At 32.3% G+C, this 13,258-nt stretch overlaps 2 protein-coding genes across 2 annotated transcripts; one reads left to right on the top strand and one right to left on the bottom strand.

Annotated features, from left to right (window-relative positions):
• The first annotated feature begins 223 nt into the window (after positions 1-223).
• LOC123902781 (probable cinnamyl alcohol dehydrogenase) lies at positions 224-2,917 on the top strand. The gene is made up of 5 exons (XM_045952573.1): positions 224-457; positions 555-668; positions 779-1,006; positions 1,776-2,215; positions 2,525-2,917. The coding sequence occupies exons 1-5, from the start codon at positions 366-368 to the stop codon at positions 2,725-2,727; spliced, it is 1,077 nt and encodes a 358-aa protein (XP_045808529.1). The 5' UTR covers positions 224-365; the 3' UTR covers positions 2,728-2,917.
• Positions 2,918-4,998: 2,081 nt separating this feature from the next.
• LOC123902780 (protein unc-50 homolog) lies at positions 4,999-9,063 on the bottom strand. Its single transcript, XM_045952572.1, has 10 exons — positions 8,794-9,063; positions 7,801-7,868; positions 7,523-7,548; positions 6,906-6,996; positions 6,537-6,632; positions 6,365-6,433; positions 6,082-6,140; positions 5,865-5,987; positions 5,506-5,577; positions 4,999-5,419 (listed from the first exon to the last, which is right to left on the bottom strand). The coding sequence occupies exons 1-10, from the start codon at positions 8,893-8,895 to the stop codon at positions 5,355-5,357; spliced, it is 771 nt and encodes a 256-aa protein (XP_045808528.1). The 5' UTR covers positions 8,896-9,063; the 3' UTR covers positions 4,999-5,354.
• Between the last annotated feature and the right edge of the window lie 4,195 nt (positions 9,064-13,258).

The following is a 13,258-nucleotide window of genomic DNA, read 5'->3' as shown; positions in this document are numbered from 1 at the left end:
TAAGGAAACAGCGGATCAAAAGGATATGTATTAGATGATCATCCTGAGAGAGATTTTTAACCATTAGATACCATCAACTCACACACTTTCTTTTTAAATGAACGGTAGAGATTCCCCAAGAGAATACATAATGACCAATTCGATTAAGCCAGCTGGACTCACCTACCACAAACAATAGACCCCACCACACAAAAGAATGCTTTGTTGAGTTGTTAAACAATTGAGTAAAGTTTCAACTTTTCCACACCTTTATATATACGCATCTTCCCAATCCCACTAACCAAATTCCACTCACATTTCTACTGTTTTCTTTCTCTCTTTCATTACTTTCTCAATTTCTCATTCTGTTTCGTCTTTTGCAAAAAATGGGTAGTCTTGAAGTTGCTGAAAGAACAACAGTTGGATTGGCTGCAAAAGATCCTTCTGGAATTCTCACTCCGTACAAATACACCCTTAGGTACGTACGTAAGAGTAGTGTGTAAATATACGTCATCTCATTTATTTATAAATTTTTTTGTGACGATGATTAATTAATTAACGTTGTTGACATGCAGAAACACAGGACCGGATGATGTTTACATCAAAATTCATTACTGTGGTATTTGTCATTCTGATCTTCATCAAATCAAAAATGATCTTGGCATGTCCAATTATCCCATGGTGCCTGGGTATGTTAATATATATATCTGGTGGTGTCTGATACGTGTCGGTGTCTAATATATCAAAATTTATTATTATTATTATTAACGTTTAATTATATGATTGGTTTGAAAAACAGGCATGAAGTGGTTGGTGAGGTACTAGAGGTGGGATCAAATGTTAGCAAGTTCAGTGTGGGAGAAATTGTGGGAGTTGGACTTCTGGTTGGTTGCTGCAAAAGTTGTAGGGCTTGTGATTCTGATATTGAGCAATACTGTAACAAGAAGATCTGGTCTTACAATGATGTTTATGCCGATGGAAAAGTCACTCAGGGTGGATTTGCTGAAACTACTGTCGTTGAACAGAAGTAATAATTTACTAGTACTAATATTTGATTTAATTATATTAATTTCTTATTTATCATTGTTTTAAGTGTCGTGTTAAAATTCCCTATTTTATGCCATTTCTGACAGAGGTTTATGCCGACAGAGGTTTTTGTTCTGACTGTGTTCAGATTTTAATGTATATTTTGATTTATTTTTTTAAAAACTGAAATTTTAATTTTGAAATCTGGACCATCACATCTCAAACAAAATGTGATGGATTCGAATTCGACACCAAAATGGATTTGGTTGCGACAACAATCCACACATTCAAACTGTTTGAAATTTTAGTAGTCGATGGATTGTTGCCGCAACCAAATCCATTTTGGTGTCCAATTCGATTGGAATAAGCATCATTGTAAGACCAATATTTAGAAGAATTGAAATGCTAATAGTAATAACATGTCCATAAGTTGTTTTCTGCTTATTTTTACATGTCTTCGAAATAGGCATATGCAAATTGTTCAATTTTAGTTTATACTCCCTCTAATCTTTATTACAAGAAAAAAATTATTTTTTAGATTTATTGAATGATTCTAGTATATAATATAAACTAGATACATCAAACTTTTAATGAACCTAAAAAATAAATTTTTTCTTATAACAACATAAAAGAAAGGCAATTATTCTATAAGTGATTTTTTTTGAAGTGTTTTATTCTATAAGTGATTAATTAAGTTCTTTATACAGAAAAGAATTGGTATAGTTAATTTTTGTTTTTAACTGATTGTATTTTTGGGGTATTACTGTCAGGTTTGTTGTGAAAATACCAGAGGGATTGGAACCAGTGCAAGTTGCACCATTGTTATGTGCAGGTGTGACAGTATACAGTCCACTTGCACATTTTGGGCTGAAACAAAGTGGGCTTAGAGGTGGAATTTTGGGCCTTGGTGGTGTAGGACACATGGGGGTGAAAGTAGCAAAGGCATTTGGTCACCATGTCACTGTGATAAGTTCTTCTGATAAGAAGAAGAAAGAAGCACTTGAGGATCTTGGAGCTGACAATTATCTTGTTAGCTCAGATACTGTTGGGATGCAAGAAGCTGCTGATTCACTTGATTATATCATTGATACTGTTCCTGTTGGTCACCCTCTTGAGCCTTATCTTGCATTACTCAAAACTGATGGAAAATTGATCTTGATGGGTGTTATTAACACCCCTCTTCAATTTGTTACCCCTATGGTCATGCTTGGTAAGTAAAAGCCACATTCTTCTTAATCATCCATGATTTTTGATTAATTATAAAAGTTTTTAAACAAAATTGAGGAAGGGGAACTTTTTATTAATTCAAGTGGCATTAATGAGCACTTTACAAGTGTCTCTGACGAGATTCAAACTCGGCACATTGAAGCTGCAATGCTAAACTCTTACCACTGAGCTAACACTTCAAGTACTTTGAATAGTCAAGAACTTTAAGAATAATTAAACCATGATTTTATTATTTTACTTTTGGTTTTTGCAATTTTAATGATATTTGTCCTATTGATATTGTGTTGTGTAGGGAGGAAAACAATTACTGGAAGCTTTGTTGGGAGTGTGAAGGAGACGGAAGAGATGTTGGAGTTTTGGAAAGAGAAGGGTCTAACCTCGATGATTGAAATAGTGACTATGGATTACATTAACAAAGCTTTTGAAAGATTGGAGAAGAATGATGTGAGGTATAGGTTCGTTGTGGATGTCAAAGGAAGTAAAATTGAGGAGTGAATGAATGAGTATACAAAACAAAACACATACAATATCATGAAGAGTGTGGACAAGTTGATTATTAAACAACTATTTTCTTTGTTGTGCTTGTATTAATTGAGGATTGCTCTCTTTTTCTATGATATGGTTTCACACCATTAATTTCAATGATGTCATTCTCATGAAAGAAAAAGATACAATTCTTTTCTTATATGGTTGTTCCAAAATGTTGTTGATTTTGTTGTGTCTTATAATAATAATAATAAGAAAAATTAGAACCAAAAAACAAGTTGATATCTTTGGGCGTGGAGTGGCTCACCAACTTTTGAGAATGACAGCCATGTTTTTTTTGGTCGTATGTTGATGGATTTTCTTAAGTTTTCTCTACCTACTTGACATTTCTTTTTTGAAAAATGGTTGCTACTTGGTAGCTAATCTTTGAAACTGGGACATTCTCTCAGTCATACACGTATGCAAAATATTGCTTCAATTTCACATTTCACATTCTTCGTTTTCATATGATTGCTTAGGGGGTGAGGCCGCATGTTTACTTTCTGTCCCCATTTTTAGGAGGAGAATGAATTATTTTTCAAAAAGTGCTTATATATATTTTTTTGGTACCAAAAAAAGTGCTTTTATTTATAGACCTATAGTATATACTTCCTCCTGAATGAATTTTAAACAAAATAACTTATAATTTTTTTAGAATAAAATGTAAGAAAAATGAGTTTTTGCATTTCTAATGAACCAATTAATCATGAAAGTAACTTGGACAATTGAGTTTTGTCAAAAAAAAAACTTGGACAAGTGAGTCAAATTTTTTTGTTTATCCAGATTGCATATATTAAATGGGATCAACCACATTTTCTAATATATGAAATTGAATCTATTTTTGTTTGTCTTTCATTCCGAAGGTAGTGCGTATTAAGCTAGTATTTTGTTTACGAAAGAAAGTTTTAGAAAAGAAAATAATACAAAGAGAGTAAAAGTTTTTTTAAAAAAAATTGGGTACAAATTTTGGTTCATAAAGTGCAATGGTTTTATTAAGGAGTGTTAGCAAAATAAGAAGTGGTGAATTTTAATTGTTTAAGAGAAAAATGTGAAGAAATTATAAATTCTACAGTACGATTTTATATTTTTTGCATAGAAAAAATGGAAGAGAGAGAGATTGATCAAATGGACGTTGAGTCAACATGTTTTTATGCTTCTCATTTCTCTTAAAAAAGTAATATTTCGAACTCTATTATAACTTTATAAGTATAAAAAAGTGCCTAAATTTATTGGTCTCAAATATAAACAAAAAAATAACTATATTTTTTGTTACTATTTCAAAAATATCCCTGAAGTTTCAATGTTATGTAATGACCATTATAACTAAGGGTATGTTAGTAAATATATTTATTCTTTACATGAAATCAAGAATATTAAAGTAAATGTATTTGATTACTGCTCTTAATAAGTGTAAAATCATGTATTTTGCTTATAATTGAGTTCATAGAGTATAGAAAAAAGCCTCAATATTTTTATTTGTCTTTTAGTCTATGTTTGGTCGGAAGGGAGAGGAAAAAACTACTTTAAATTTTAGTGGTTTGATTCATTATTTTAGAGGTGTGGAAAGAGATGGGGGAACAAAATTTCTCCTAAACTAATTTTTGCTCCCCTCAAACGTGGAGGAATTTGAAAGGAAGATAATGTTTGTTTAAACTTAAACTTGCATACACTTATATTTAATATGGCTTAAATATTATATGGATTATAATTTTCTCCATTAAAATTTCCACCATTCCTTCATCAAAACAAACACAACATTTTAAAATTAATTATCTTCCCTCGTTTCCTCTGCCCTCCATTAAAATCTCCCCTATCCCAGTAGTTGAACTCGAACCAAACTAACAGAATCTCCACCCTTACATTGAAAACAACCCTATACCCACCACATTTGTTTATTCTACATGACTAACCAATTTTTATTTTTTTTAAAAACGTTAACTATTTTGGTCAATTCAACTACACCTACCTATGTAACCCAAAAAAAAAAAAAAAAAACTACACCTACCTATTTTTTAGTTATCTCGTGTTCCACTTGGTATTTATTTTTATCATCAAGGTGGCAAATTATATAAATTATTATTCATTTTATTTTGTCTTTTCTACCCACGCAATCCTCTCTTCATTTTCTGTTAACTTTCCTATTATTTTCTTCCCGCTTTAGAATGGAGCATGACTTGCTTATATAATGTCGCGGATGGAGTAAATGTTAACCATAAATCTTATCCATATGTGATGCAGTGATAGTACAAATATGTAGAGTCGACTTTTCTCATTCAGACAACAAGTATCTTAGCCTCACTAAAGAATACATTGAACAGAAAATTTTCTTTGTTGGGAGGAAAGATGCCGAATTGACAAAGAAAATTCATTACAGTGAGTGTATTCATTTGAACAAATTCTATTAATAACTGTAAAAATACACTAACTACCCTGACTTACTACAGTTCAACTTCGATTGATAGTAGCAGAAGGCCTAATATGATGCATTTCCCGGGTATTGCACTCGTCAAACAAACAATCAAACTTTCATTAAAGCCTTCTCATGTTGTAGTCTCCATTACTTCACACAGACTGGTCAAAAGTTTTAGGTGGAATGATCATATTTGTCGGCTGAAGTATATGTTCATAAAGTATCTAGAAGGATTGAAGCCACTCAAAATCACTGGAAATAAGAAATTGGGTTTAGACTTAAGATGCAATATTAACACATCACATAAAAAAGAAATGGAATGCACATTAAATACTTACAAATGGGAGAAAGGACAATTACTACACCGATTGGATACAAGAAAAAGGTGGTCCTCTCCAAAAAGGGCAGAACTACAGTCAGAGATGTCAAGCAATTAATTTAATGTTATTCAACAGTTCATACCAACTCGAGCTATATAGGGAAACAAGTTTACCAAGAACCTTAACACTCTCTACTCATTCCAAAGGGATTTTAGAAAAACATCACAAATGAATTGAATTTCCAAGATCTAAGCAAAGAAACCCGTCCTTTATAGCCAGTCATAAGACGTTATTTACGAGACAGCAGACACACCCAAGGATACAAAACACAAACAAGATATTCTAAGATCGGAATGTAAAGAGAGTGAGAATCTTACCGTCATAACCTAAGAAATTTAGATAATGGTAGTATGAAGCTCCCACCATGAATAATAGATTTGATAGCAACTCTGGAATGAAACCATGAGCCACCAATAGAGGAGACAGAAAATAATGGATCACTGCCAAAAGACCAGATATCAGTACTAATTTAATTCAAGATACTTAGTTGCCAACATCATAACAAATCATAGTAACTGAGGAGTCAGAAATTACCATATAGCAAAACAAACATTGGGAAGAAAGAGTTGCAGTGCACATCAAATGCATACATCCTTCCATGGAAAACAAAAAATATAATCAGTTTGGAAATTAATCATTAAAATTTTATGAAAAGGGTGATCAGGTATACTCCGTGCTTATTGAAAGAATCAGACATTTAAAAGAAACCTTGCCTAAATAACATTTAACCAAATAGTAGTGCATCAGAAAATTGAACATGCAAACAACTACATTGAGTTAACATATCAAAGACTGGCAAGAAGGTTCTTGATCTTACCATTCAACACGTTGTTCAACCACATAACTGTTTGGAGCCTCTTCTCGAAGATAAGAATTAGTTAGGAACCTGGACAATATATAGGTAACAAATATACATCAGGTTTGGTATCAAAATCTAATGTCTTGAAGAAAAGGGGGAATAATTTACAATACAAACAAAGTAGTCTTACCAACAAAAAGTTGCCAGAAATATGCCAGTCAATAGAAAATGGAAAACCAACACTGAGAAGACAACAAAAAGTGCATGGCCAGAACTATGGTCATACCTGAAAATGAATGGGAAAAATGAGTGTAAAAAGTTGGCAGATGACCAGAGGGGAACTAAACAGGGCATATAAAAAATTAATCAAAAAGTGATAGCATGTTTCTATAAGAAGGGAAGAATTCATAACAACAACCCTACCGCTAAATAGATTAAATACAAAGAATCACATTAGTGATTAGTTATATATTCCCATTGTTCAACAAATGTAAATTATTTTTTAGCCAGTCATCTAATCATAAGGAGCCATCACCACCAAAATGCATGAGAAACTTACGCTGCACAATACGCCAAAGTTGCAACAGCCAAAAGAAGGCTGCAGATCACAACAAATGCAGGGTCATCACGTGCCCATTGATTCTTGGTTTCTAATATCAAATAAGAAAATCAATTAAAAATCTGTTGAAACTATCAAATGCCTCAAACATATAATAAAAGTTGAAGCTCTTTTTTTTTTCTTCCTGAAAAATTACATAGTTACATATCACCAAATTAAGTTTATGTGCATGCCTAATAAGCTAAAGTTCCTTAGAGCTCATTATGAAAAAAATTAACCGCGACATTTAAAAGGAATAAGGTGAGCAGATAGCTGTGTCAAATTCTTAAAATGCATCCCATCATTTTCCCCATCTATCCATGTTTAATCCAAGTTATGCAAGATGTTTCTCTAACAAACAAACTAATCTAACTAATCCTATAGCTCCCCTTTGTTTTGTATCCTAACATGCACTCCATAAATGTAACTAGCCCTGTGCACTGTGAATAATTGCAGATAAAAGCTATGTAAGTAACATGGCCTAGTAAACATAACCTCCTCAACAGACATCACTGAAACAAACGCATACCATACCAATAAATCTAAAGAATACAGATATTCATGAGAAGTGGACTTACGCTTGTGATACTTTGTGTGCTGATAGCTGCATCCATTGCACAGTTCCATATAAAGTACACCAAAAATACAATTCAGATAAGCAGACATTCAAAATTCCAAACACATACACAACTAAGGGGGTAAGTAAGAACTCAAGCAAGAACCATCTGTTTATGCCCATGTGTTCGGTGGCACAATTTATCAAATAAAATAGGCCTCGTATTGTTGTTGCACCAGATCATGGTAACAATGTGAATTTTGTTGTTAAAAGGACAGAAGATTACTTTTAAATACTTACACAACTTTTGGTGATGTACATAGATGAAGCATTTGCCAAAAAGTGTATTCAATATCCATTTGTTGCCACTACAATGAATAATAAAATTACAGAGAAAAAAAAAAGGTAAATGAAGCAATCACGGGACTCAAAATACAGTGAATAAATGGTAAAAATAATAACCAAATTGCCAAGTGCAATGTCAAGACTCTAGTGTATCCTTTTTTTGGTCTTAACCCTCCAGATCATGAGAGTAAGGGGACCGTCCTAGTAGTAATTCAGAGTTTGGCCGGGAGGTAACTAAAGTCTGACCAATGATTATTTCAACCAGGATTCGAAATTGGGTTCTCGCTAACGATTCTCTCTTAACTAAAGCTCGTTAAACACTTGAGTTCATTCACTTGGTTAACACTCTATTGTATCTATGACAGCATATCCAGTGTCAATATCAGCGTTAAATCAGCACCCTCCATACCAAATTGAGAAGAAAAAAAATGAATTATGTTGGAAATTTTGACTTGTAAAATTGATACCAGCTAGCAGTAATTTTCTTACGAGACTATTATGTTTTTCACCTCTACAATCTACATATGTTTTTCCTTCATTATCTATGGTATCTCCCACTTTCTTCTGATTATATCCTACCATACAGAGCACATCATCCACCACACACAAATCAGAACATTATAATCTAAAATATTAAATTTTCAACCGAAACAACAACAAAAATTAAGCGCTCAAGCGTTCATAAATTGAGCCTAATCTAAACATTTGATTTACTTGCTAGCAGTTCTTAGTTTCACAGTATCCAAGTAATTATAAGGGGTTAATCTAATCCTATGGTTTATAATCTTACACTATAGCGATGGCATTTTATTTCTGACCAATAATTGCAACGGTATTGCCCCCACAATTCAACGGCATTTACAATGTTGAATTGGATCTTGGATTCATATAGATAGGAAATTAGGGAAATTAAGGAAGAAAATGTAGCAATGAAGAGATCGGTGGTACCTTGATAATTCTGCGGAGGTAAGGAAGAAGAGTGGAATTAGGTCGAGAGGATGATGAAGATGAAGAGGAAGAAGAACGACCTTTGGAAACTGTTGGTAACATCTTTTCTCGTTCGATTCGATTCGTTTCAGCTACGGAAACGATCGACGAATTATTTTCTACTTTAATTTCTTCGTTTTTGTGTGATGTGATGAGTTGCGATCTGTGTCTCTTCTATCTCCCTCTCCGGTAGCTTGCTACGGAATCAGAAATCAGAATCAGATGGGGAAATGGCCAGGGACTGAATTGTAAATAACCACTGTCCTAACTTGGGCCGATTATTATGACCCATGATCCATTCTGTTTTACACCCATATCAACCGGACAAGAATATATTTTCTCACTCTTTTTGTACCCTTTAAAATATCAAAAGTGTTAAACAGTATTCCTGGGTTACTCTTTAAACATTTTAAATTGTAAGTTTATGTTAAATTTTATGAAAATGTGTGAAGTCAACGCATTGAAAATTGAAATGTTTCACTCTTTAGATAAAATTTCTTTAGAAAGGCCCTTAAAATATTTCACATCTTTATTCTTATTCTTGTGAAATGACACGTTATCATCGTTGACAGTTAAATTAAATTGACGGAGTAACTAATTTGATGTAACTTTTACAAATTTATTGACGTTTTAGTTTGAAGAGGAGTGCTAGCAACATATTCTTTAACAAACACACTCTAGCACACTCTTTTTTATTGGTTAAAATTTATATGGATCCCATAAAAGTTATATGGGTCCACATTTTTTTATTGGACCCATGTGAATTTCAACCAATAGAAGAGAATGTGTTGAAGTGTGTTTGTTAAAGAGTGTGTTGCTAGCATTATTCTAGTTTGAATTTGTATTGTAATGACTATGTTATGGCATTTGTTGCATTTATTTTGTAATGACATAACTTTGAGGGCTAATTTGATATCAACTTTGTAAGTACATGACAAATTTGATTATCACTGTAAAAATTCAGGTACGATTTGATATAATTCAGAGACTGGTTTGATATAGTTGTTTCAAGAAAATTGTGAAATGTGAATCGTTGTGATCAGTGAAATTTTTTGACATCCAAATTTCAAAATCAATCAAATCGGTCCCTAAACACGTGATTGATAACGTGGAAGTTAATGTGACAGGCCAGCACCGTTAAAGTTAAGTTGATGGAGGAAGTAATTTGACGTTTCACATATTCAATAATATTTTAGCTATTTCAAATAATTCAGAATTGAATTTGACTGATGTTTGCAAGACTAAATTGTTATTAAAAAAATATCTTACTACAAGTTTATTTTATTTTTAACTAGCGGGTCAGGCAAGCGCGTTCCGCGCCTGTCTGTGTCTAACTTATGTCAAAAAAAAAAAATATGACTTGTGTTATGATGAGTTTGTTAATATGATGAGTTTGTTAATAAAAGATTTTTGCTACTAAAAAAAGATGTCTCATATATTATGGTGAGTTTGTTAATAAAAAAATTTAAAAAAAATCAAAGATATGATTGTTATTATGAAAAATCTACTCTAAAACTCATGTATCTTTTATATATATATATATATATATATATATATATATATATATATATATATATATATAGGGGGCTGCTAACTTAGACCCAGTTGGGTCTAAGTTAGCAAGGTGCACCTTTTGAGTTGGACAAAAATACCCATTTTTTTAATTTTTGAAAGAATAGAGCAACAGGGGCATTTCTGTAATTTTCTGCAATTTTACACGCGCCCCCCACTTCTTTTTCCCCCCAGAACACGTGTCACGCTATTATTGGACAAAAATCACGTGCGTGCATCACACGCGCCGACAGGCGCGCGTGGGTGGAAGGATGGGCGGAGAGAGAGAACTTTTTGAAAAGGTAAGGCCACGTGTCAGCATATGATTGGCTACGTTAATTTTTTTCCATTTAATACTTTAAACTCGATTATTTCGTCGTAAATTAATTTTTTATTTTTTAATTTTTATACCAAAATTAGACTTGGTTCGTTTGATTTGGACACAGAAAAAAAACCCAATTTTTCACTACCTTAATCTCATTTTTCACTACCTTACATCAACTCACTGAAACCATTCTACCAGAAAAATGGTTTCAGAGTACAAATCTCTGAAACCATTCTACAAGCTAAATGGTTTCAGAAGCAAATAACTAATAATCAACTTACTGAAACCATTCTACCAGCAAAATGGTTTCAGATTACAACTCTCTGAAACCATTGTACCAGAAAAATGGTTTCAGAAGCAAACACAATTAATAAATTACTCACTGAAACCATTCTACCAGTAAAATGGTTTCAGAATACAACTATGTGAAACCATTCTACAAGCTAAATGGTTTCAGAAGCAAATAACTAATAATCAACTTACTGAAACCATTCTACCAGCAAAATGGTTTCAGATTACAACTCTCTGAAACCATTGTACCGAATAAATGGTTTCAGAAGCAAACACAATTAATAAATTACTCATTGAAACCATTCTACCAGTAAAATGGTTTCAGAATACAACTATGTGCAACCATTCTACCAGTAAAATGGTTTCAGAAGCAAACATTAGTTTTTAATTACCGTTTTATCTCATTTAATTAACTAAAAATAGTTTCAGGTCTCTAAAAATTTCATAAAATATACCAAAAGTTCCAGAATATTATCTACTATTTTCCTGGTATAATGGTTTCAGTGAGTTGGTTGAGTGGTGCGTGTTAAATTACAACACACAAGTAACGTATTTAGTAGACAAAAAATGAGATTAAGGTAGTGAAAAATTGCATTTTTTTTTCGGTGTCCAAATCAAACGAACCAAGTCTCTGTTTGTAGACAAAAAAAAATTATGAATTTTGGTATAAAAATAAAAAAATAAAAAATTAATTTACAACGAAATAATTGAGTTCAAAGTATTAAATGAACAAAAATCACGCCCAGCCAACCATTGTGTGACACGTGTCCTACTTTTAAAAAGCAAATTTTTCTCTCTCCAGGTTGTAATCCAGTGTGACGCAGGCGCTTGAATCTGATGGATCTGGATGATCTGGGCTGTCTGATTGATCAGACAGTTTTGATGAGATCAGATCTTAGCTGTCTGATGGAAATCAATGGTCTGTAACCATGGTCCTTCGGTACACGCGCGACACTGGATCCGCGTCTATTAATGGTTTAAGAAGGTGGGGCGCGTGTATATGGTTGGCAAAATTGCAGAAAATTACAGAAATGCCCTGTTGCTCTATTCTTTCAAAAATTAAAAGAATGAGTATTTTGGTCCAATTGAAAAGGTGCACCTTGCTAACTTAGACTAACTAGGGTCTATGTTAGAAAACCCCATATATATATATATATATATATATATATATAATTCCTAAATAGTTATCCTAATGTTTATCTAAACCCTAATTCACTTAAACCAATCAAATGTTTTCATTTAGCCATGTCATTCAATACATCCAATTAAATCACTTTATCATGCCACATCACTTCCTATTTCTCTCTAAAACTCAATTTAGTAGTTAATTTAATTCTTGCTCCTCTTCCAATGCCCACCAATCAATATGTATCCGTTTTATTTTTCTTTTCATATGCAACATTTACTTTGAAGAAATTATATGCCTAATAATATATTCACCATTTATATGCATTATCTTTTCATATGCTCTTTTCAAGTTTTTTTCCCCTTAAATGTGCATATCCATTAACCCCTATATATATATATATTACCTTCATTCATGCAACTTTATGCTTCTCTTCATTTCCAAATTATGTGATTATTTGTTACCATTGTTTTGTAATATTTCCTTTTTGCAAATGGGTGACCATCATTCTTCTTCTTCTTAATTTTTGTTTTAATCTCTTTCTTTTAGTGGTTTTGGTATTTTTGTGATGATTACATCCAATTTTTTTTTCAAAACTAAATACTTCGCATTAATCTGTGTCATTTCTTTGTTCATATGATTCATCCTCTTTTACGAATTAGCAGGTCTTTTGTGTGGAGTAATTCAAAGGACCAAACTTATGTACAGTTCCATATACACAGTTTTTACTGTGCCAGATACATGGGGGGAAGTTATTTTTATTTAAAAACATTTTTCTTTTTATTTTTTTAATTAAAAAATATAAATAACTACCTTTTTGTGAGAGGAACAGGAAAAACAACATATAAAGAAATGCATATAAGTTTTGTCCTAATTCAAATTAGCATTCCTATGGTAATTTCAAACCAACATAAATCTATTATCTATGTATCATTTAAATGTGTCATTTTAATTTTCATTTTTTTGTCAATTAACTGATCTTCTATACTAACTTCCAAATAATCCAAGGTGTGATTCAGATGACTGGTCCTATTGTTGTTCCGTTAGCCGATGATTTAATGCAAACACAAAGAATGACTATTAAGAAGTTGTTCGAATCCCCTATTTATAGATTTATAAAACTAGATGCTCTA

This window comes from Trifolium pratense, linkage group LG1 (assembly GCF_020283565.1).
Source record: "Trifolium pratense cultivar HEN17-A07 linkage group LG1, ARS_RC_1.1, whole genome shotgun sequence".
NCBI classification, from domain to species: Eukaryota; Viridiplantae; Streptophyta; class Magnoliopsida; order Fabales; family Fabaceae; genus Trifolium; species Trifolium pratense.
This window is presented reverse-complemented; position numbering and strand designations above follow the sequence as displayed.